The sequence below is a fragment of the Carassius auratus genome, chromosome 5 (assembly GCF_003368295.1).
Source record: "Carassius auratus strain Wakin chromosome 5, ASM336829v1, whole genome shotgun sequence".
In the NCBI taxonomy this organism is placed as follows: domain Eukaryota; kingdom Metazoa; phylum Chordata; class Actinopteri; order Cypriniformes; family Cyprinidae; genus Carassius; species Carassius auratus.
Window position 1 is genome coordinate 30,119,443 of NC_039247.1, and position 25,594 is coordinate 30,145,036.

Consider the following 25,594-nt stretch of genomic DNA (forward strand, 5'->3'; position numbering starts at 1 on the left):
TAAACTCTGACATCTTCATTTATTTTCTTAACACCCCCATATATTACTGGTCTAGCTATACAGTCTATGGTCTTGCCCCTGCATGAGCTATGGATGTGTGACAAACTCACACATCCATTCACTGCGTGAATACAGACAAACATATCAAACACATTTTATTGGCTATAATTGATTTTAAATGTTAAAAAGGTTTTCATAGGTTTAGAAATGTACAAATAAAGAGTGAAACGCATAACTAGTGTAAACAATGTATAGAGCCTAACTGCATTAATTTTGTGTAGTGGACTAGCAGTGCCTCTGTTTGTGCAGAAGCCGACACAGCTCTGAGACTCAAGTCTACTGTGCACCAAAGTGTGAAATACTGAAGAAGACTCATAACCAGTGGCAGTTTCATCTTACATAATCACTCTCACAAATGCACAAACATCTCATCTTATTAAAATGGCTCACTTTCTGATGCTATATATTGTTCAAAACACACTTCAGTAATTTGTCAAAATATGTTTTGCTAAAGCTGGCAAAACCGTAGAGAGATCCAGGGCAAAATACAGATAAACCCATTGCAAATAAACATACCTAACATGCTTCTGGGGATATGCACACATGACATACGTTGGTCTGCTGGGGTGATATATCACACACGGTGGTTTTGAATAGAAGGAGATTTTCTTAAAAAAACATTTAGTGGTCTCTGATTAGATGACCTCAGAGACCTGTAAATGGAGAGCAAATCAGACATATATACAGGTTCTAGACCATTCAAACATTTAAAAACCAATAGCAACACCAAAACAGATTTGGATCCAGTGCAAATACATTAAAACTTGAGTAATGTGTTCTCTTTTTCGGTCAGAGATGACTGAATAATGCCCATATAAAGAGAGTTCCAGTAGCCTAATCCTGTTGAGACGAAAACATTAATACGTTTTTCTAAAGTTCTTAAAAGTAAGAAATGGTTTTACCTTGGCTAGGACTGGCTTTAAACCACAGAACAAATCTGATTGTCGGATTGGAGAGAACTATCAAAAAACACACCCAAATTCTTCATTAATGGTTTGACAAATGGAGACAGCAGACCAAAATCTAAAAAAGAGGAGCTAAAGGCTTATGAAGATTCAAAAACTATAATCTCAGTTTTGTTTTCATTGAGATTAAGAAAATTTACGGATATCCATGACTTCATGTCAGATAGACAAGCCAACAGAGTATCCATGCCCCTCTTATCAGATTCCAGGGGTAGATAATAAAATGAAATATTGTGTTTCTTAAAAATTTACCCCAAAGGAAACATTTACAGTGGAAAAAAAATCGTAACAGGGATAGAGCCTTGAGGAACGCCGCAAATAAGAGGAGCAGCACCTGTTGTGAATGCTCCAATATTAACAGAAAAGCTTCTGTTCTGTAAATTTTCTGTTGTAATAATAAGACTGAAACCATTTAAAAGCATTGCACAATACCCCAGTCGTGAAATGAAAACTGCATGGTCAGCTGTGTCAAACACTGCACTCCTACAGCACAGAGTCAGCAGTTAATAAAATATCATTTAAAACCTTTACCAGTGCTGTTTCTGAAGAGTGCTATTTTCTAAAACCTATATATTGGAATGCTTCCAAAAAAAGGGAAAAATGATCTCCAGAATTTTAGACATAAAAGAAAGAAACTGGCCTAAAATTTGACAAAACTGTTGAATCTTAATCAGGCTTTTTAAAAAGTGGATGAATAATGGCATGTCCTCGGGTATAAAACCATTCACAAGGAAATTGTTCATAATCATTTGAACATAAGATCCATTCATCTCAAAACTTTCTTTAAAAAACTTAGGGGGAAGAACATCAAGGGCCGATCCCGATGGTTTAAGCTGACTTACGATATCTTACAAAAAAGGCAAAGTTACAGGTTCAAACTGGTTCAGAATACTAGTTGTATTGTAATGTACATCTTAGCAGTGGATTATTGAATAAGAAACGTGCCAGTTCTATCAATCAGTTGTTGATTGGATAGAGACAAATCTGAATGTGATTTTGTAGTGGATTGTAAAAAAGGGGAGTGGTTTAAGCAGACTAAATGATTACAAGTATGGCATACATCACCAGAGAAGAGTCTGTCATTTCACTGGAAGACTGAGACTTTTAGATGAAAATGATTCAAAGCATTTGATTGTGAAGCTGAAGGAGTGAATTAAGTAATCTAAACTAATCTGTATCGTCAATAACAAGACTGTAAATTTTTAATGAATCTTCTAAGTGTAAATTTTGTCATTGGGTTGGAACACCCAATTATATATTATATATATATTAAAATTATATATTCATTCTGAAAGCCGCAAAACTAACAAAATGTAAAATAATCTAGTCTACAGGAGCAAAGGAAGCAAAGTCTTCTCTTGGCTTATATCAAAATCTGACATTTTTCGTAAATTTTTTGGCACATACCGGTGTTTTGTTTTGCTCTCTCCTCTGCGCTTCCGTGTTCATCACTTCACACCGGAGCTTACACTACGTTCTACGTCCTACAACATCCGCTAGAACGCCACTTTCTCATGTACCCGCGTATGACAGTTAGCAGAAGCTAGAGATTATGGTTTATAAAGTTTTAAATATGGGTATTTTTCTTACAAAAACACATTGATTCGCTTCAGGAGGCTTTTATTTACCCCCGGAGCCGTGTGGAGCACTTTTTATGATGGATTGATGCGCTTTATTGGACTCCAAAATCTTAACACCCATTCACTGCCATCATAAAGCTTGGAAGAGCCAGGCCATTTTTTAATATAACTCTGATTGTACTCGTCTGAAAGAAGAAAATCATATACACCTAGGATGTTTGAAGGGTGAGTAAAACCTGGGCTTATTTTCATTTTTGGGTGGACTATGCCTTTATCTGCGCTCGGTATTTCTTTAAATGGCTAAAACAGTGTTGAGAGAACAGGAAAAAATGACGCGCGCTGGTTATCATTTACACTGAACCACAGCCTGAAACCAATGATAAATGATAAACATAAACCTTTAACCTTTTGGCTGCAAATAAATAATGCAAAAAAAAAAAAAAAAATGTATGTGTAGTGGAGCTTCAGTGGAAGCCCATGTGACAAGCGTTACGTCCTCGGTCATAATAATAGTGGATGTATCGAGCAGAAGCACTGGAGGACAGCACGCACGCTCAAACCAGTTCACGTCGAAGAGCATCCGAAGATGACATGCATCTGCCCCCAGCGACCCATTTCCTCCTCTCGCTAAAGCTCAAGGTCCTTCGCCGTTAATGTCACCGGAAGACACACAGTGGATTGGGTGAACGCGCGTTCACGATTATCAGCTCGGACAATATCGTCGCATGATGATGCGCTTCGTTTGATGTCTGCGAAGCTGTCTGAACACGAATATATTTGTCAGTTAGTCTGGTTTCCTGACTACATACCAGCAGCTCTCTTCAGTCTTCCTTGATAGAGGAAATTGGGTAAGAAGACTGATGCACACACTGCAATGACTTAACTGTAATATATAATAAAGCAAACGTGTAGAGTGATTGCTCAAACATGATATGATTTATAAATTGTACATAATGTAATAGTATATGTAATGTTATTGTTATTACAATGTGTCTCTGCCATTGTTTCAGTGGTGTTAAACTGATACTGGATTGTTTACGTGTTGTTGTTTTTTCTGCCAGTTTTTTATTAAGTTTTACAATATGTTTTTATGAAAGTATAAATGTTTGGAATCTGTGTGTTTGTGCATTTGAAAGAGAGACGTGTGACAGTGGCATTATTCAAAGGTTGAGCAGCCATCGCAAACAACCTTGCAGTTTAATTTGCACAATCAAATATCGAAAGATTTCAAAGCTTCTCCATCCGTCCTCTGTTGAAACACACACAGACACAGAAGCAGGTCATAATGCACATTACTGTAAGGTCACCTTCAGCATTTTCTCAGTCTCCAGCCTCAGGTGTGTAACCATGATTCAAAAGTATTGCAATATTTATATTGCTTATAAACAACCAGTAATAAAACAACAATGCACCATGTGTAGTTAATAAAATCTATTCAAATGCATACACAATGATTCACTGCTGGAACTGTGCATGCATCCATTCAAGTGGGTCTATTTGTGTGTGTATATATGCATATTCAAATACATACACAATGACTCATTGCATCAGGTTCATTGCTAGGTGGAGTCTATATTTTTGTCTCTTTTCTTTTCCTGCTGGTTAGATGTTTTGCATTTTTCCAAACTGATAAGCAAATACATGCAGACGTGTGCTTGACTGTTACAGTCTTGTCAATACAGAAAAAAGCAGAGCACAGCGAGATGAAGAGCATGTCGGCTGTGCAGAAACATACTATTTGAAAATCTGGCTGTTGTCTCAATATTCTTGTATTTATTCGTCTTAAGTGTTGTTTTTTCATCTTCACACTGCGCTTGGATAATTGTGTTTGTATTGTTGAGAGTAGTGTGGGGTTTAAGTGATTTTAACCCTGTAAAGCCTGCCAAATGAAATACAAGTCTGATTTTATTTTATTTTATTAATAGAACAGACTATTTGATACATCAGGCATTTATGGCTTCTATAAAACACCACAGTTTTCTTCAGAGGTGCATTTGTGGTTATGACCAAGAAGTACAATGAACTTCTGATAGTAATGTAAATCAATGATACCTTCATAACAGACTGCTTACACAAAATGCATAAAATATATTAGTTGTCCCTCTATTTCTTTTCTTAAAAAGATGACATTTAAATCCTCAGCTTTGTGATACAATGCAATGCAATACAGCGATGACTGAAAGAAGAAATAAATCTATTTGATGCTCACATTTGAACAGGTTCTTTCATGTTTTGATCATGCCGATAATCATACAGAGGTGTTTTTCACGGTGTTTAGCACACTGCAGTCACTTCCCCAAATGTTAACTGTATGCATTTCGTAATTTTGGGCATTTGGTGTATCATGGAGTGTTTCGAAATGAATGAGGAACTATAAGCAGTGTCTCCTGCGGGGAGGGACCTTTCACAGCTGTGTGTCTCTGTCTAGTCTAGTTTTTTTGTCCAGCCTGTCATCCGTCATTTCAGAGAGAGTCATTTCAAACTAGAATAGACTTCCCTGAAGCTAGAGATGAAACCCATCACCTTGGAAGAACTTCTGTAGTACGTTTAACAATTCATCCAACTGAACAAATATTAACCGAGTGTTTAGTCTACATTGTTTTTGATGTAATCACATACTGAATACTTTACTGCAATTATTAAAAAATGCAATTCTGAACAGAAAAATCATTCAAACCAAAAAAAACCCTTCATTCTAATGTTGTATTTCTGTTGAAGACGTCTTCAAAGAACTTTCTAAAATTACACAACTCCGTGTTATTATTACTGCTTGTGTGGGTTTGCTTCCTGTTCCTGTTCCTGTTTTAATGGACAAACCTAAACCAAAAGGATTTCAGATATTTAACCCTTTAAGATAAAGCTAGGCAATGCAAAGAAGTGCCTTTAATAGTATTAAATGTGCACACACACACACACACACACACACACAAAAGATTGAATGACATAAAAGACCATTTAAACACTTTCATGACTTTTAAAAAGTACACTTTGTATTAATGTCAAATTAAAAGTTTTGAAGAACAATTTAAATCATTTTTTTTTAATAACCTATGAAGTATACTTATTTTGATCAGTTGAATAGTATCCTAAAGCACATGTAAGCACATTTTGCATTTAAAGTTAATATATTTTTAATGTACTAAATTGCAACTTGAATTTAAATCAAGTAGTCTAAACTTATTTACTGAGTGCTTTTTTTTTTTTTGTTTGGTATTATGTGCACACTATAAGCGTATTTAAAAGACAAAAATAATAACAAAATTGCATGTGGACTTTGACTGCAAGTGCATTTTAATATCATTGTAATTAGCATGCAATTAAGTGTCTGGAAGCATTACATTCAGTTTGTACATGGTATTATTTCTCTACTCTTTTGAAAGGTTTGCTAAAGTCCGCTTTTTTTAACAAGGTGTTGCTGTTTACATGAATTCATTCAAACCATTCAGATTTTGCATATGGAAATGAAGGGAGCAGCCTTTGACATGCCCCTTTAGTTTTTAAATGCCTCACTGTGAGGAGAAGTTAACAAGTTAAACAGGGTCAAAAAGCACGCGCTGATTCATGGACTGGTGTGCTACTTTTTGCTAGATAAGGATGGATCCAGAGCAGCAGATTCAAAGCCAGTGCCAGACTAATGATCTGGCATCATCTGCACAAGCAGAAGGACCAGCAGATCCATCCTCCACATCTTCTCCGGCTCCAGCCAGGCCACGCCGGCCCCAGAGGAGCCCACGAGTGGAAGGATCTTTTGAGGTATCGGAGCTCAGACCTCCAGAGTCTGCTGAAGCGCAGCAGCTGAGCAGCTCCAGTCAGCCCTCGGAGCTCAGTGTTGATCATGGACATGAACACAAGCTTTTAGGACACGCTGCAGTGTCCCGGAGCCACATGGCAATGAGGGCCGCCTCTCTTCCTCAGACCCAGTCTTACAGACCCCCACTGTCTGATGCCCCCCTGCAGCCGCAGAGAGCCCTGTCCGTCGCTGGGACCGCCGACACTCAGACGCAGCTGCTGGAGGATTTCAGGTACCATTTCAACTCTGTTGTATTGTGGTTTCAGTTTCTGGCCAAGAGTGGAAATATTACTTTGAAAATGCTGCACAATTAATCTGATTCTAATCGCGATTACAATTACGGATGTTAATCACTCAAGTTATTCTGTGTGCTTAAGATGCTTTTGTTTCTTTGTGCATGTTATCTTAAGGGTTTTTCTATTGTTTTTATTTTAGTTTTATAATACAATTCATGTTTTTTCGGACTCTCATTCTGACGGCACCCATTCACTGTAGAGCATCCATTGATGAGACACTGATGCAATGCTACATTTCTCCAAACCTGATGAAGAAACAAACACATCTTCATCTTGGATGACATGAGGATGAGGAAATCCTTTTTCAGGAGTAAACTATTCTTTTTAAATAGATGTATATTTTACAATTAATTCTGTCTCTTTGAAATAAAAGAAGAGTTTTAATAGTCGAGAGATGATGGTGCAATTATTGAAAAATATACTGAATATTTATAAATTGCTAACATTGTTTGGGTTTCCAGTGAGAGATTTACTAATATATTTAACTGCGAAGTGATGTGATGTAACACAACAAAACTAGGTTGCTTTTCACGACTGTGCAGTGTTGTGTGTAATTGTCCTGATGATGTTCTCACTCCCTTTTCATTTCTTTACCTTGTTTATTCACTAATATGCCGCAAGGCTACTTGTTTGCATATTATCTTTCAAGCTGTTTGTTAATTGAACAAATGAATTCTAGGCCAAATCCACAATCTGTCAGCGTCAACAGTCACAGCTTCATTCTTTCAGTGTCCCAATTAAAAGATATCCAACATTTACAAGAGAAAACGCTCACATTTGCCTTGGTACAGTTGCATACTAAATCTGCTGGATACTGTGCCTACTAATAACCAACAGCAGAGACTTGGTGACTGTCAGTGCACACCTAACTCATAACCGCCGATGTCTAATGTCTCATTCTGCCAACAGGGTGCACATTATCACGTGGAACGTGGGCTCAGCCATGCCTCCGGAAGACATCACTTCATTACTGGGTCTCAATGTTGGCGATGGGAACACAGACATGTATATTATAGGGTGAGATTTCCATTGAGAGCCTTCACTTTTCTAAATGAAAGGTGCTCGGCGTGAAAAGTGATCACAGATGCATTTCTGTTGAGTTATGTTCAAGGTTACTGTAAAATTTTTAAGAAATTATATTTGTCTTTACCACCATAAGTTGTTACACTCCTCTAGTATTCGTAGTAGTAGTCAAAAGGTATGGTTTTCATTGAATCCTGTTACTAATGGTTTTCGATTATATGCCACAGGGTTGAAGTGTTTAACTGGACAGTAATGGCCTTAATTAATAATTTCAGTGCACCACACAACATGTTAATATTTATTTTTAAAAAACCAAGAATCTCTGTGATTTTCCTGATTTTGCCGAGGTCAGTGTACTTGTAACCATGATGAAATACAAATCAAGAAACTTGATTGATCTACACTTTCATTTGAAAGTTTGGAAGATTTTTAAGATGTTCTTGAAAGTTTCTTATGCTTTTTAAGGCTGCATTTATAGGATCAAAAACAGTGATTTTTTTGCAGGTTAAAGTAGAATTTTTCTAGGTTAATATATTGTAAAATGTTTTTTCTGACAGCATCATTACACCAGTCTTCAGTGTCTCATGATCCATCAGAAATCATTATAATATGCTAATTTACAGTTCTGTTAAACGATTCCCCGCGCATTTTGGCTTCCCTGTCAGATATAATGATGAAGGAAAGAGGTTAGAGTGAAAAGATTGTGCCAGATCTTTATGAACAGGAGAAGAAAAAAGTTGTGGATAAACTATCCCGAGCATCCTCTGTTGCGCTGACGACAGACGGGTGGAGGTCCAGGAGGACGGAGAGCTCTGTGATGATAACTGCTCACTTCATCACAGCAGACTGGGAGATGAGAAGTCCTTATTATTATGTTAAAAAGAAGATATTATGCCATGTGCACTAAGTCCATACGAGGACGAGCGAGCGCGGGTTTGACTAGATGTATTTGGAGGTTATTGCTCACGTCTCGTTCTGCACATATCCAAATGTTTCCATATTCGCAATGTATCTGAATGTTAAACTATAATATTTTTTTTAATGTAAACTAGACGGAAAAAATCATCCTCTTCACATGAACAAAAACGTCCTTTGCATAACAGCAGAGAGGACCGGTATAGGGTGTATTTAAACTGACCAGTGTAACTTTTTAAATGTTTGGTTGACTGTACTTTATTTTAATAATGAACAGACTGCGATGTAAGTTCGAAATTAGAATGCGCTTTAGGTGTTCTGTGTCATTTATACCAAACACAAATGTTGCTGGTTGCTAGTGTCTTTGCAGCACTACTGTTATTTATTTTTTATATATTTATTTTTTTATATTTTTCAGTTTAATTGATTTTTATTTCTAAAATTGTATTTATTTAAATGTATATTTAAGTTTACATTTATGTTCCAACAAACTTGAAAAATTCTACTTGATACATGTAAATGCTCTAAAACTTTTATGTAAATGATTGACATATATATAATATATATATATATATATATATATATATATATATATATATATATATATATATATATATATATTGCCTGTTTTATATATTTAATACTTGGTCAGTTTATTAATTTGTTTGGTTAACTTTGGATAATTTTTTTTTTATTTTAATACAGTGCAGTGCACTAAATTAAGATGAATGAAGAGATGGTTCAAGTCAGTGCTCAATAAATTATGATAGGTTTAGAAAAAATGTGTTGTGCATCCACTTATTATTAGTGTGACATTTTAGCATGCAAATCAAGGGGAAAACTCCAAGATATCGGCCCTAAAAATCGGCAGCACATATCGGCCATCGGCTGACCCTGACCTCTAAACATCGGCATCGGCTATAGAAAAACCCATATCGGTCGATCTCTAGTTTAGACGGCTCTCTGTGACAGCACCCCTTACGGTCAAAGGCCTAAGCTACATACAACAAATTACCACAGTGTGGATTTCAGAAAGTGTGCCAAAATTTCACATGCACACTTAACATAGCATGGATTTTCAACTCTGTTCTAAGGAGGTGCTCTCGTGGCACTCTGACAGAGCAGCTCATAGATGGAATGTTGCATCTCTAAACAGTAGATTTGAGAGTCATCCACTCGATCTATGGAAACAATACTGGAGCGCTCTGGGTAAAAAAAACAGAGAAGTCAGTTTCATATGAGAGGAGAACTCTGAGCTCAGAGTAGCGCGCTCATACAGTAGGCGACCTTTATTGGAAAAAGGGGAGCACTGGTAAACTACCACAAGAATCACCCAAACAGCCCCTAACGTTGAGGGAAGCGATGCTTGAAGTGTATAAATAAATACACACTAGCTGAATGACGCCCAAGGAACCAAGGTCTAATCATCTCAAGAAAGGGAATGAAGTGGAGCGCGTAACCCTTACTGTACAGGATTTCAGAAAGTGCACAGAGTCTTGAGTGCACACTTACCACTTACGTGGATTTCAGAAAGTGTGCAAAATGTTTACATGCACACTGACCACCATGTGGTTTTGAGAAAGTATACAAAGCTTAGCGTGTGTACTTAAAGGTTCCTAAGCATCGCAGAGGCGCTGAATCTCACGGGAGAGGCAAGCTCAATTTTACAAACCTGTGGCGAGGGGAGCATCACCTGAGGCAGCATATACAAGAAGACTTCTGTAACTGCCACCTCCACTTCCCGCTAGATGCGACAGCACCCCTAAGCGGCCAGGAGACACCTCGGGGTGACCTGGCCGGACATCCATGAAATTCCCTGCAGTGCTGTGCCAGGCCTGATGATCAAGGAGGCTCCCTCAGAAACCTGTGATCTCAGCCACCTAATACCGGAACATGAAGCCGGATGGCTGGTGCTGGCGATTGTTTAGAAAACACTCTAACTGAGCACTGCAAAGGAAACTCACTGAGTTTATTAGTAGACAAGTAACCACCGGCAATTTAATACACATAAGTATATATAGAGAGGGTTACATACTCACCCACCCTCCTGCGCTGGAGCCCCGCTCAAGGGGCGCCTCCTTTTAGTCTGGACCATCAGTCAGGTGGTTGCTATGAACATAAAACCAGCCAAAAAACATTATAGGTCCAGCATAGGAGACTGTTATGCGAGAGGTTTCCACCTAACCTCAATCAGGTGGAGAGCTGGTGGTTACAGGAGAATTTGGAAGGGGGTGATAAAAGCAGAAGTTAAAAATCTAGAGCACTAACCTCAGTATCAGAAAGTGTTAAAGATATAACATCATCCTCCCGCGACTCTCTCTCGTCCGCCGCCATTACGAGCGCGAAAGGAAAATCCCTCTTTAAAACATTCAAACAGATCCAGCTGTATTCTCACAAGCTCATTCTCCTCCGTGCCTCAGCAGCAGCAGGTCCTGAACCGCGGGAAGCAGATGGCTGCCTTTTTCTTTCTTTTTTTTCCGGAAGAGAGACGAACGAGAGCGGAGCTTTTTTCCTTGAAAGAAGGCTCACAATGCACGCCGATTGCCTCCTCAAAGACATCGCGTGCGTGCTCTGCACCCAAACAAATGAAGCAAAGATTGCGTGTCATCAGGTGTCAAATAACTCGACACGGATGCACACATTGTCTAAACGCTTGCTAGTAGTCGCCATGATAGACAGAGAAAGATCGCTCTTACCAGTTCTTTCAGATGCACGCTTCAAACAGAACAGTCAGTGAAGACGAAGAACAGAATGACGTGTTGTCCCGGTGCTTGTTTATAGTTTTTCAATGTATGCTTCAGACAGGGGTGACGACGAGGTGTTCCCCATAGTGACCCCTAGAGGACGCAGTTCGAAGTTCCCTTGAAAGGGAACAGTATTTATGTGTAATAGAAATCTTTTGTAATATTATAAAATAGTTTAATGTCACTTTTGATCAGTTTAATGCATCCTTGCTAAATTAAAGTATTCTTTTCTTTAAAAAGAGACAAAATGTTACTGAGTTTGTGGTTGAGAATACTTCATGTAATGGATTTGAAATTGCATGATTCATTTTAGAAAAGCACAATATTTTAATTTTAATAACAGCAACATATCAGCTGCATGCGACTTAATGAACTGCTAATAACTGAATCAGCTGAATCTCAGATCCACAGCCTCGAGCAAAGCCATGGTTGTGTGTAGAGCAAGAGTTTGATCAGAAGAGACGAGGTTAGTGTGTTATAACGCTGTAATGTGAAGGTCATAATGTAGCACATGACCTACATAAGCACACTAGAGATACAGAAACATCTAGCCTCTGCCTCGAGCTCTGTTCTGCCTCTCCTTTCCGAGATGTTCAGTCCTTGAATGTCAGCTTCATCTCCTGTCTGTGTTTTCTTGCTCCCGCTCTCAGCTTACAGGAAGTGAACTCTATGATCAACAAAAGACTGAAAGATGTTCTTTTCACTGACCAGTGGAGCGAGGTCTGCATGGACGCTCTCAGCCCCTTTGGATATGTACTGGTCAGTAATGTTCCCTTTAAACACACACACACACACACATCCGTGATGTTGTCATTAGAGCCTCAGGGGTCATTATGTAATAGTGGCTGAGTGGCTGCGGATGAAAATCTCTTTGCTGGTATTTGTCTCTGTCATACGGCTCATGTTTCGAGAATCCGAAATCATTTTATCATGCTTTTTTTTTCTTTGTGGAAAAATAATCTCATATAAACACAGCGTGGCATACTCCACATCATGTTGCATGCAGTATTTAGTGTGTATAGAAAAAATAAGAAGATGGTCAAAGTTAGTAGAGATGAATCCCTAAAGACTAAAGCTGGAATTAAAGCAAAGGTTGGTTCAACAAAAAGTGTGTGGTTTATCTTTAACTTGGATGTTTGATTATTTTTAAAGGGGGCTGATTCTTTTCTATACATATATATATATTGTTTTGTGTGTGTGTGTGTGTGTGTTTGTGTGAGAGATAATTGAAATCACTTCTGTTTAATCACATTGGAAATTACAGATACTGTATTACAGTTTTTGTTAATGTTTGTCCTGATATTTTATGTTGTATATATAGTTAATTGTATGTGTATAGGTTTTAATGAATTAATTTAATAGTTTCAGTTTATTTATTTTGGGTTATTTTAGCACTTCAAGATAAAGTAAGCAACAATGAGAAAAGTTGGCTTGGTCATTTAAGTTTTTCATATTTTATTTTATTTTATTTCAGATAACATTTATTTTGTATCAAGTAATGGAATTTATTTTATTTTTTTAGGTTTTACTTTATAATAACCTGATTGTAGAATAACTTCTGATTATCAGTCATTTGAGTTATTATTTTTATGGTCTTTTTTTCTGCTTGTTTATTTTAATTTTTTGTTTTATTTTTATATATTTCAATTTAGCTGTATTTTTTGTTTTAGTTTTACTTTTAGTAAGTGTAGTGCTTTAACTTATTTTATTTCAGTTAAACAGTTTTAAAACTTTTCAATTTTTAAATTAGGTTTTATTCTAATATTCATAATTTTATTTCCGCTTTATTTCAATTAATAAAACAATCCCTAATGGTTCTAGTTTTCTTTCTTCCTCTGAATTAGAGAGCAAGTGATAGGTTAAGGACATTTTAAGACAATAAATTATCTGGATGCAGGAAATATGTCCATTTCTTCTGATTCACTTCCATTCCTCTCATCTTCTGTGTGTGTGTGTGTGTGTGTGTGTGTGTAGGTCACCTCTCAGAGGATGCAGGGAATGCTGCTGCTGGTCTTCTCCAAGTACTTCCACCTGCCGTTCCTGAGAGGCATTCAGACACAGACCACTCGCACCGGCCTCGGTGGGATCTGGGTACGTTATCTCTCCACGGCCAAGCTCACACTTCCCCTTTCTGATGCAAACGTGCGGTTCTCTATCAGAGTCTTCCTCAGCTGATATGTCTGCCAGTGTATGCTGAGCATTGAGTCCTCGTCTGCAGATATGAAAGGTTAAAGGAAGCTGTTAACGAGGTTCTGTCAAATATCTCATGCAGTGCGTTACTGAAATATTAATAACACGCTGATCACCTAATGAATATAAAATGATAAACTCCGCTCTCAAAAGCTGGAATTACAATGTCAAATTTGAAAAAAAAGTGAATGATTAAACTACAGAAGCCAGATAGTTTTTTTCCCTGGGTATTAATAAGTTATAAAGAAACCTCCTATTCATCTGAATTCATAGTGCATAAACCTCTATAAGGTTTGATGAAAACTGCATAATATTTAAAGCTGCTTAATAATAATTTGATAAATAACACTTTACCTGAAGCCTTTTTGTATATAAAATGTACTATAAAGGTATTTAGATGCATTAATAGTGCCTTGTAATGCACCTAATAAAGCATTGCATGATCTAATAAGTAACGTCTCGGTTACGTATGGTAACCCTCGTTCCCTGAAGAGGGAACGGAGACGCCACGTCGGTGACCGACGCAAAATGGGATATCGCTTCGATAGACTAATCTACTTTGAGTGTAAGCTAAACGAGCCAATGCACATTGGCATGCAATTATTGCATCCTGCTGCTGCCGATCACTGCGTGAGTATAAGAGGGCAGCAGGTGCAGTGCATACCAGCTTTTCGCTGAGGAGCCGAGCCGGGGACGCAGCAGCTCAGTGGCGGTACAGCAACAATGACGACAGGACGTGGCGTCTCTGTTCCCTCCTTCAGGGAACGAGGGTTACCATACATATGGAGGTCTCGGAAGAAAATACACATATAGCATTTAGGTGTATATGGAGAAATTTGAGGTGATTAAAACCCTCTTGGGAAGGCAGAAGTCTGCTATGGAAACACTGGCCCTAAGGCTATACCGTGGACTATACACATACGAGTACCGCTTAGGTCTCAATATGGAACCCACCCTTCCATGGTTCTCACGGATTCATCATGAAGGTCTGGCGGCGGACATCCCACCGCGTCCAGCTGCTTAGGGTGATGGAGGATCTCAAGGTCTACAGGACGGACACTCTTGAGCAGTTTAAGCAAGCCGACACTAACCGGGGCCTCTCAGTGCCACTACCCGTTTGAGGTGAGAACACAGGAGGATACCGGCTCTACACGAAGGCTATAGAACCTAGCGAACGTGTTAGGGGTCGCCCAGCTCGCAGCTCTACAAAAATATCTGTCAGTGAGGTGCCAAAAGCCAGTGCCCAGGAGGATGAAACACTTCTAGTTGAGTGAGCTCGCAACCTAAACGGGCAGGTCACACCCTGAGCCTGATAAGCCAGGGTTATGGCATCCACAATCCAGTGGGCCATCCTCTGCTTAGAGATGGCACTCCCCTTCTGCCGGCCTCCATAACAGACAAAGAGCTGGTCTGAGGTCCTGAAGCTTTGTGTCCGGTCTACGTAACACCTTAATGCTCGGACGGGACAAAGCACAGCCAGGGCTGGGTCTGCCTCCTCCAGGGGCAGCGCAGGTTCACCACTTGGTCTTTGAAGGGTGTAGTGGGAACCATGGGCCCGTAGCCAGGCCGGCACCTCGGGATTACCTGGGAGTCAGCCGGCCCAAACTGCAGAGTTTTCAATGAAAGAAACTTGAGCTCCACTGAATGCTGTAGCGATTTAAGCACTAGAGTCAGGTCCCAAGAGGGTATAAAGGGGGGCCGGGAAGGATTTAACCTCCTGGCCCCTCTAAGGAACCTGACGATGAGGCCATATTTACCCAAATACTTCCCATTCATGGGGTCATGGTACACAGCAGTAGCAGCAACCTGGACTTTGAGAGTGGAGGGAGCCCTTGCTGCAGAAAGGAAAGAAGAACACCACTCGACGATCAGGTTCCACTTCAAAGGCGTTAGCTTGTCTCGTAGACGGTGCTCTTGCCGAAGTGATGGTGTTCACTACCTCTTGGGGTAGGTCACCTAGAGATGGTCATGTTCCCGCAGTGAGAACATGACTCATCCACGAAAACCACCTCAGCGACAACGACTGCACCCAGAAACGCACGGGTGAAACGGCATCCTTATAAGGACAATCCGTCGTCTTGACAAAGACGCACCTGTGCAGCTCTTTTAGAGAAATTTCCTCCTTAGGAAATGCTCTTTTAATGCTGAGGCGCACAGGGGAATTGCTGGGGTAGTGCAGCCTGAAGTGTACAATCCACTCGACACAGGAACGACCGCCGCTGAAGCGCCAACACACGAAACTTCTGAGAGCGTGCTGAACTCGTAGTTCACAGCAGACACGGCTGAGCAGAACGAAACTAACGCTCGGCTCTGAAGTGAAAAGCTGGTATGCATTGCACCTGCTGCCCTCTTATACTCACGCAGTGATCAGCGGCAGCTGGATGCAATAATTGCATGCCAATGTGCATTGGCTCGTTTAGTTTAGTTTAGATATATCCCATTTTGCATCGGTCACCGACGTGGCGTCGAGAGTGACCGACTGAAAGGGAACTGTAAATACAGTTGTAATACATGATAATCACTCATTGCTGCACCTTTAGAAAGTATAATGCATTAAAAAGATAATGTTTTAAAACTTATGAACACTTGTGGTTGTGAAACGTGATGGAGTATGTTCATAGTTAATGTGATCCTCTATACTTGTGGTTACTGTCATTCACTATAAATCACCAGTTTGTAAAACCTCATTGCAATTAAAAAAATAATAATAGATAAGTATTATATGGCATTATAACTGTGGTTACTATAATTCATCAGATCATACAATGCATTATAATGTGCATTACAAGACATAATGAATTCATTAAAACTACTTTTATAATGTATTATATTTAAAGGCTTTAAATAAAGTGTTACCAAGTTGATTTATTTCTTTTGTTGATTTTATTATTTTAAGTAAATATAATGTCTTCACTCTTATTAGCTTCATGGAAAAACAGTCTTATCAAGAAACATTTAAGAACTGTTTAGAGATGATCATGACTTCATGAGAAAAATGCTGTGGTCTCTGCAGGGAAATAAAGGAGGCGTCAGCGCTCGCATGAACGTGTTCGGCCACTCGATCTGTTTCTTGAACTGTCATCTGCCCGCACACATGGAGAACTCAGACCAGCGCATGGAGGACTTCGAAAGCATCCTTCAGCAGCAGCAGTTTGAAGTACAAGCTGCTACAGGCGTCCTGGATCACGAGTGAGCCACACACACACACACACGCTCTCTCTCTTTCTCACACACATTCTCTCACACACAATGAATATATTTTGTACGTTTCCTACCATAAATATATTAAAACTTCAGTTTTGATAAGTAATATGCATTGCTAAGAATTAATTTGGCCAACTTTAAAGATGATTTTCTCAATATTTCGATTTTTTTTGCTCCCTCAGATTCCAGATTTTCAAACAGTTGCATCTCAGACAAATATTGTCCTCGTAAAAAGAACAGACATCAATGAAAAGATTATATATTCAGCTTTCATCTGATGTATAAATCTCAGTTTCGAGAGATTGACCCTCATAGTTTTCATAGGTCCAGGGTCACATGACCAATCCATGAAATTGATTTGCTATATGACCCGGAAACTGATATTGAAATCTGTAAATATAAATGTTTTCAGTGTGGTTTTCTGGTTTGGAGACCTGAACTTCCGAATCGAGGACCTGGACATGCAAGTTGTGAAAGCAGCCATTGACAGTAACAAACTGTCCACATTATGGGAAAAAGACCAGGTCAGTCTGTCCAAGATCAATTTTTTCACATTATGTCAATATTATAAAAATAGGAAATGCCTTTGAAGAAGGAGCTACTGTCTTGCAATCTTTTAGTTTAGGCCAAGACATTGACAAAACACAATGCAATATGCAAATATGTTTGTTTAATCTATATAGATTTCCCTGTGCTGGTATAGTGACACTAAACGTAGATTTGTCCTCTTTTGTCCTGCAGCTGAATATAGCTAAAGACAGTGAGACTGTGCTCGAAGGCTTTCACGAGGGGCCGCTTAAATTCCCTCCCACATATAAGTTTGATGTGGGCACAGACACGTATGATACCAGGTGAAGGAACATTTAATACTGTTAGATCCATGCATTTTTCAATTGAATCAAATCATGCTTCTAAACAGTTTCAGCTGGAAAGGCTTGCAAAGGGTTAATTCTTTAGTGCACTCACGTCAAGTAATATACTGTATACTATGTATCAAATTCACCTCTTATTTTTATTTGAATCACAAAAAGTATCAGAGAGTCCTTTATACTGTAAGTACTAATAAAGAGCCAGTATGCTAGTAATATGCATGCTAATAAGCAACTAGTTAATAGTGAGAATTGGTCCTTGAGTGTTACCACTGTTGCATTGTTACCTAAGAGATAGTTTGTCTTTCTAAGTGGTAAGAAGCGTAAGCCAGCGTGGACGGATCGCATACTCTGGCGGTTGAGGCCGATGGCTCCGGTCAGCACCAGCGCATCGAAGCGCAGCTCCTTCTCAGGTCTAAGCAGCAGAACCAGTGTGTCGCAGCATTTTTACCGCAGTCACACGGAGTACACCATCAGTGACCACAAGCCCGTCTCCTCTATGTTCACTCTGCAGGTCAGCACACAAACATGCTTCCGATTCAAATGACTTGTCCTGTTTTTGGGTGATCTGAAATATCCAGAGATTGTTTACGGTGGTCAGAAAAGAGAAAGAAGTTTGCCCTCAGCTATCCAAGAAGGAGATGAGTTAGTTTCTTCATCAGATTTGGAGAAATGTAGCATTGCATCACTTGCTCAGCTGTGGAAGTGAATGGGTGCCGTCAGAATGAGAGTCCAAACAGCTGATAAAAACATCACAATAATTCAGCTTTCACTGGAGGAAGCGTTATTAGTCAAGCTTTATTAAGATCTCTTACGGGCAATTTAGATGCTCTCATTCTGACGGCACCCATTCAGAGGATCCATCACTGAGTAATTTCTTTAAATCTGATGAAGAGACAAACTCATCTACATCTTGGATGGCGTGAGGGTCAGTACATTTTCATCTAACTTTCATTTTTAGGTAAACTAATGAAGTTAAAGCCATGCTGCACAGACTGTAGGTTCATCAATTTTTGCACTTATTGAGAGTAACTTTAATGGTGGGTTTGTGCGATGTGTTTAATGTGATGGCCCTTGCAGTTCCCATGTAAGGCGGACATGCCTTTGGTAACGCTCTCTGTGGAGGACGAATGGAGAGAGGTATCAGATGCAGTGGCCAAATTCAAGGTGGCACCCAACTTTCCCCGAAGCTCTTGGGACTGGATTGGACTTTACAAGGTTATTTCAATCATCTCATCAGTTCTGAGCATCTACATGTCAGAGTAAGATGGTAAATGTAGACATATAGATATAATTTGTGTCATTTGAGTTGTACAAAAATGTATTTTCACAGGTTGGGTTTAAACATCATAAAGATTATGTGACTTACGTTTGGGCCAAGCAGGAAGAGTCTGATTTCCTGAGACAGGAGCACGAAGTAAGGGCACAACATACATTTAGTCACTCAGAAAGACTTTGACTTGTGTATGTAAGTCACCTAGTGAATTTGAATGAGGAGTTTTTGATTTGGACTCTCCAGGTGATTTTTACCGAGGAAGAATTGCCAAAGGATTCAGGGGACTTCATACTGGGTTATTACAGCAACAATATGAGCTCCATTGTGGGCGTCACCGAGCCATTCCAGGTACACTTTCTCTTTAGCTTTTAACTCCAGCATGCACCATAAAACTCTTCTCACTGAAACTATTCAGTGTATTTTCGGAAACTGAAATACAGCTAAAATAAAATATAAAAATTAGGTTAAAGATTAGGTTAAAATTGTACAAATTGTAAATGACAGCTAACTGAGATAAAAAAAGATGAAGCGCATAAATGCAAGAATACCTTTTTTATTATTATTAGTAAATGTCAATTTAAGATGAACACATACACAACTTAGAAACATGAGGAAAGTTTATTTGTTAATATTTGAATCATCATTGCATTGCACTGCATATGCTTTGCATTTAAAATAAAAATATAGGTAAGACACATTATTGGGAGATACAGAGTGACAAATTTTAACAAAGTTTCCAGTCACCGCCAGCATTTTTTATCATTTGAACAAACTTTCGTGGCCCCTGGAATATGAATATCTGTTGTTTTATGAATATCTGAACATGCAATGTGTCAAAAAGAAAGAACAGAGACTCTGCTAAAAAAAATTCTAGCTTCATGCATTATTTTTTAGCAACACATATGAATGTGGGTAAGTTTCATGAAAAAACAACCACATTTTAAACAAAAAGCAGAGAATATTTTGACAAAGTCTACGTCCAGATCTGATTCAGAACGATGATCAAAACATGTAGTCGCTAAACCACTAATGTAATGTAAATGTAAACCACTTCCTGGACAACACTTCATTCTGTAACGTTAGGACGTTTTGAACTATGTGTTGTTTAATGTTTGATGGTCACTTTATTTTACATATGAATGTTCTGAAAATGAGTAAATAATATAAATAATACTAAAATAACAAATTTATTTATATTAAGTGAATATGTCTCTGGTCTTTAATATCACCTTAGATCCAACTGCCGGTGTCCAGCGCAGCCGGTCTGAGTCCGTCTGACAGCTCTGACTTCACGTCTGATGATGAGCTGAAGAAGAGCGACTCCTGTGACTCTGAAGAGCAGCAGAGCAGCAGCTGGAGCTCCAGACGAGCCCGAGAGCTGACGGCTGACCCCCACGAACCGCACGCCAAACTCACCTCTGCACCGTGCAGCTCCAGCAGGTCCTCAGACGCCCCCGTCGCTGCGGAGGACACCTCGAACTCAGCTGAGCCAGAGGAACCTTAGCTAAGCACAGCACCGTCTCTGGAGGAAGATTTGTGGGGGTTCAGGGTTTCTGCTGGGTCTGTGATGTCGATGTACGTGTGATGTTGTCTTGTATGTTGCAGGGCAGAAATAAGCGTTCCCTTCAACAAACACAAGAGGGCAGACTAAATTGTTTGTGCCTGTTCTGTGTAGTCATTCTATTCATATTCTTCTTCTCCTGATCCTCTCAAACTGCACAAGACTAAACCTGACACGCTAAGAAATAATCTTAGGTATACAGTACATGTTAATTGATTCATATGGATTTCTTCCATCTGGTTCTTATTGATTTATTGGAGCAGATCCAATAAGTTTTCCAGTGCTATGTTGTGAACATTAGTTGAGCTGTAAGCTATGTTTCTATCCAAATTTGCTAATTTAACTTATGTGCAAAATTGGAATATCGCATAAAACATTAATGAATATAGCACTGTTTCCATCCAGCGTGACAAAGAGAACAAAATTGTCACTTCCTGATGAAGTGGAACCAAATATCACTAAGAAAAAAGTAATTTTCTGCAATTCGAGAAGCCTCTGTCTTTTTTTTGTGTCTCAGAGCATGCAGACAGAATGCAATGAATGCAGTCATGCATTTGAAGGCCGATGTCTGCTGTTTGGAAATGCAATTGTGAAAATGTTCTGACGACAGACTTTTTGTGCAAGGTCACATGATTTTTATGATGCACATCAGTGTATCTAATCTGCAAATTTATCTCAGTCGTAGTTAATATATACAAAAATGTATCTGCTTCAACAGAGCACTTACATTTTTATGCACATTTTTGGAATTTATGCTCATCCTGGCGTTTTTAATGAGATATCCCAAAATGCGCATTAAAAATAGGTGGATGGAAACATAGCTGTAGATTCAGTCCAGACTCCTAGATTTGATGCTGTCTGGAAAGATATCTGTCTTTGGCACAGCAACCCCTCAAAGAAAAGAGAAATCCCTTAATGCACTCTAAAAATATTTTCTCTCATTGACTATTTCAGGCAATAATTATGTGTGCTACATAATGGTTCTACATCAGAGTAACCTGACCCTGTCTGAGGGAATCAGCTGCATGCATTAGTCAGGCTGCTCTTGTGAAGTGGTGCATTAACAGACTTACATTTGGCTTAGGATGCTGCCTTGTTAGGTAGAGAGTAGAGAGCGAGGCAGTTCACTAGGCTCATGACTTTAAAGTGTGCTGCCATAGAAGACGTCTGCTAAAGGTGACACGCTGTTGTCAGCACAGTGAAAGGTGTTATGTGACAATATTCACATGCTCTGAAAATGCAAATATGTTCTCTCCTCAGGTTCACACATGAAGGGATGACTCTTAGCAAACGCAGCACTCGGTGAAGTACAGTTTGTATATTATTCATGTGGATTACCGTCTTAACCAACTCTTAGCGTTTTACGATTTTATAGGACAGTGAAGATATCTGATACTCTCAAAGTAGTGACTGCTGTGCCGTCATGTTCCTGTGGTAAATGTTCTCAAAAATCATTTCAAAGTTATGACCTGCTTGTTTAAAGTCAACATGAAATGCAGTTCACAAACCAAATTTGCATCATGTATTTCAGAGCAAAACAGGAAAGTCAGCCAAAAGAAATCCAGGACGTTATCGACTAGTGCTTTGTGACATCAACTGAAAAAGAAACGTATATCAGATGGAAGAATATACAGACACATTTTTTTATATAACGTTCATGAACCCTGCACCTAAAACGTATTTTGTTTAAAAACTCAAGATGCAGGACAGTGTCAAGGTCAAAAACATCTGTGCATGTTTACATACAAAAACACTGGAAAAGAAACGCAGCGGGATGCTAAAACGCATTCTGTGTGAACAGCCCTCTTTTGGAACTTTCTACAAACTTTTAAATACGATTTAATGGAAGAATACAAACAAAAACACTTTTTTTTTCAATGTTGCATTCAACCAGTGACTTTTGCACTATAAGGGCTGATTCAAAGAATTTGGTTCTGCTTTTTAAAACAGTGGCATGAAAAATAAAAACGCAAGGTCTGGAGACATGAATAACTTCTAACTTCAGTGCTATGTGTTAAGATTGCTAAAAAAAAAGATGTGAGATGCAGCAAAAAGATGCATTGGTCAGAAATGTCAGTCTAGTGCAGGTTTATGTAGAAAAAACATTGGAAAAGAAGAGCAGAGGAATGCAAAACGCATTCTGTGTGAACAGCCTCTTAAGGGGCATTCATGCTTGAATCGAAGGAGCTGCCAAATCGCTGTGCTGTTAGATGCTAGGCGTTCCTGTATTATCCAATTTTAACAGACATTGCAACATAATGTTGCTGCATATTTGCATAAAGTTAAACTGTGTTCAACTTTGTTGCATAGACAGCGTTTGCACCAAGACTTTGTCAGTGCAACACTGTCAGATTGAACACCTCTATAAACCAGAATTGTGCTTTGAGAAAGCAAACAGCATCAGTTTCATGACCTCATGTTGACTTTAAACAGAGATTGCATGGTTTCTATCTGATCTCTAGTCTGATTTGTGTCTAGTATTGTATCATGACTGTACTTGTGGTAGCGATCCTAGCGTATGTGTTGTCTAGGGCTTTCTCCTACATGGTAAGATCTCTCGTCCCCTTCTCTTCTCTCATTCCTCATCTTGTCTTTTGTCTTCGGGGTCACAGTATCTGTTTTGACGTCGTCTACAGGGCTCTACTAAGTGCTCCGATATCGTAGTCTATTGGATTAGTAGTTCGTAACCCATAGAAATGTTTGTACAATGACTACTTAGCCTTAGGACACGTGGCGTGCCGTCTCACTGTTTACATGGTTAGCTGAGTGAGAGTAAGCGTGTCAGTGTACATGTTTTCTGCATGAACGTGTCAAGGGTAATTCAATATTGTCGAGGAGTCGAGAAGCGATGGGAGACATTCAAGACAGTTGTTCTTTGACATTCAACACTTTTTTTAACAACTCTTTGTAGTTCGCTGTTGGAGTATGTTTGGAAATCACAATCAGGCATTCTGGAATAAGATGCTTTTTATTAGAAAAACTATACATTAACAGTCTCTAGCTAGAAAACCGCATTTTTTTTTGTTGACAAAACTGGAAGCAGCTCAATTCTTGATATTTGTAATGTGTTTCAGGTATGTGGTCTCTATTTTCTGCACACTTCTCAAGGCTGATCCTGTGTATGTTTTAACATGGTTCATGTAAAGCACAGAAAGCATGTTTATTAGTGGTGCTTGCTAATGCAATGATCACTTTTAGGGTTGGCATTTTGAACAAACCCTTGTCTTTGGTACAGAACTCTATTCACACTCTTTGAAAACGAATGGCACCACATTAGGATACGTGCTATTTATTAACAGTTTTTTATGATCAGACTTATTGATTTTCCCTATCAATGGTAATAGTGCATCATATCAATGGCCACGCATCCACTAAACGGTGAGTTTTGCACAGAGATGTTTTATTGAAACCTAGTTTCATTAGCAACGCTTAAAGTTGCCAAAAGAAACCAAAACCAGGATCAGGCCTGTTGATACTCGTTATATTTTTATACTCCATTAACCATATGAAATTTGAAAGCTAATATGAATAAGATGCAGTATTGGAAAATTAATTTTCATTTCAAAGCCAAATAAATGTTTGGCAAGTGCGAGTGTATGATACTTTGAATCATTTTGGTTGGATAGTTAATTTTTTATAGTATTTTATTCTGAAAAATTATTACATAAGCATGCAAAGGGAATGTTACTGGATGAAAAGATTATTATTATTAGATGAAATGTGATGTAGAACAGATGACAATCAGTGCCAAAACAGAGAAGAGGCTTTATTTAAGATTATATTTATTTTCTTATTCATGATATTATGTGCATATTAGATTCTGCTGGTCAGCGTGCTTAGAAATCATCATAAAGAAGGTGATTTATGATTATATTGAAAATATGAATTTATATATTTTTTTTCAGGTCTGTGTCTTTATTGTTCATTAAAGCAAATGTCACTGGCCGTTTGCTTCATATTCACCCTGATTATAATGAAACACTTGTATGGAGCAGAATGCACTGTTTGGTAGGCTTGCGAATCGTTTTTCTCGGTTGTTGTTGTATAATGTGTCTTACCTTAGACCACTGTCAAACATCGGTGTCAAAATGAAAATAAATCCTTTTGAAAGTGGAATATTTGTAATACTGTTTCATAGAGAAAATGTATAACCTACACTTCAGTTCAAAGTTCATCAAAAATGCAGCTTTGGTGAGGATAAGATACTTCATTTAAAAGCATCTTAAAGAATAACCTTGTCTTGAAATTCACCCATGTAACTCAATTTTTAGATCTTTTTTATTATTATTAATTGTAAAAAAAAAAAAAAAAAAAATGCTGCCTTTAGATTCCAGATTTTTAAATAGTTGCATCAATGGAAAGCATGTTTATCCAGCTTTTAGAAGATGCATACACCTTATTTTTTTTTAAATCAACCCTTATGCATGTTTTGTGCTCTAGGATCAGATATATGAGTGAACCCCTGATAGACTGAAGCCTGATTTGTTCACGTTTGTGTATCTGCATGAACCACAGCTATGTAAGTTAACTCTTTCTATCAGCTCAAAGCAGTTTGGCAATTCTCCGCTGGCATCAACAAGGCATTTTCATAACAGGGTTTGCCTCATACAACATTACTGAAGAAAACTTCCCTCTGTGTTATGTAATGCTAATTCACAGGGTGACTGATAAGAAAAACAACATGAACAGTTATCACAGAAGCGTCTGTATATACTGTACAAGTGTGTGATTGTCACCTGTTTCTGATGCAACACTTGCTGGATGGAGAGATGTGGGGTAAATCAGTGCCATTGTGCAGAGATTTGTGTCTATAAATTGCTGTCTCATCCTGACCGTGTCAAGAACACACACACACACACACACACACACCCTGGTTTGGTCATATTGAGTCATATTCAATAAAAAAACCTGAGTCATCATCAGTTTAAGATTGCATTTGAGTCTGAATTGCTGCTGCGATATGACACAGCAGATTTTCAAAGTAAAATGTGTGTTGTGTGTCTGTGCTGCTAAAATCTTCACATAAAGTCTGATTCATCAGAGATCTTACTAGTGATGGAGTGGTGTAATGTAATTCTCAAATCCCAGACCTGTGTGAATTTTAAGATCATTCTGGGTCAC

The 25,594-nt window shown here is 38.6% G+C and overlaps 1 protein-coding gene across 1 annotated transcript; it reads left to right on the top strand.

Moving 5' to 3' along the window:
- The first annotated feature begins 3,054 nt into the window (after positions 1-3,054).
- Positions 3,055-24,589, top strand: LOC113085431 (phosphatidylinositol 4,5-bisphosphate 5-phosphatase A-like). Its single transcript, XM_026255128.1, has 13 exons — positions 3,055-3,453; positions 6,194-6,627; positions 7,601-7,708; positions 12,024-12,132; positions 13,348-13,464; positions 16,577-16,752; positions 17,180-17,291; positions 17,509-17,618; positions 17,949-18,150; positions 18,717-18,854; positions 18,970-19,053; positions 19,156-19,260; positions 20,147-24,589. Exons 2-13 carry the CDS (start codon positions 6,200-6,202, stop codon positions 20,414-20,416), a joined length of 1,959 nt encoding a protein of 652 aa, XP_026110913.1. The 5' UTR covers positions 3,055-3,453; positions 6,194-6,199; the 3' UTR covers positions 20,417-24,589.
- The last annotated feature ends 1,005 nt before the right edge of the window (positions 24,590-25,594 follow it).

What these genes read in the sequence shown, in the direction of transcription:
- LOC113085431 (XM_026255128.1), top strand. Translation starts at nt 6,200, where the DNA reads ATGGATCCAGAGCAGCAGATTCAAAGCCAGTGCCAGACTAATGATCTG. An exon ending in ACAGACATGTATATTATAGG is followed by an intron (nt 7,709 to 12,023) that starts GTGAGATTTCCA and finishes TCCCGCTCTCAG; the next exon opens with CTTACAGGAAGTGAACTCTA. An exon ending in ACTGGATTGGACTTTACAAG is followed by an intron (nt 18,855 to 18,969) that starts GTTATTTCAATC and finishes GTATTTTCACAG; the next exon opens with GTTGGGTTTAAACATCATAA.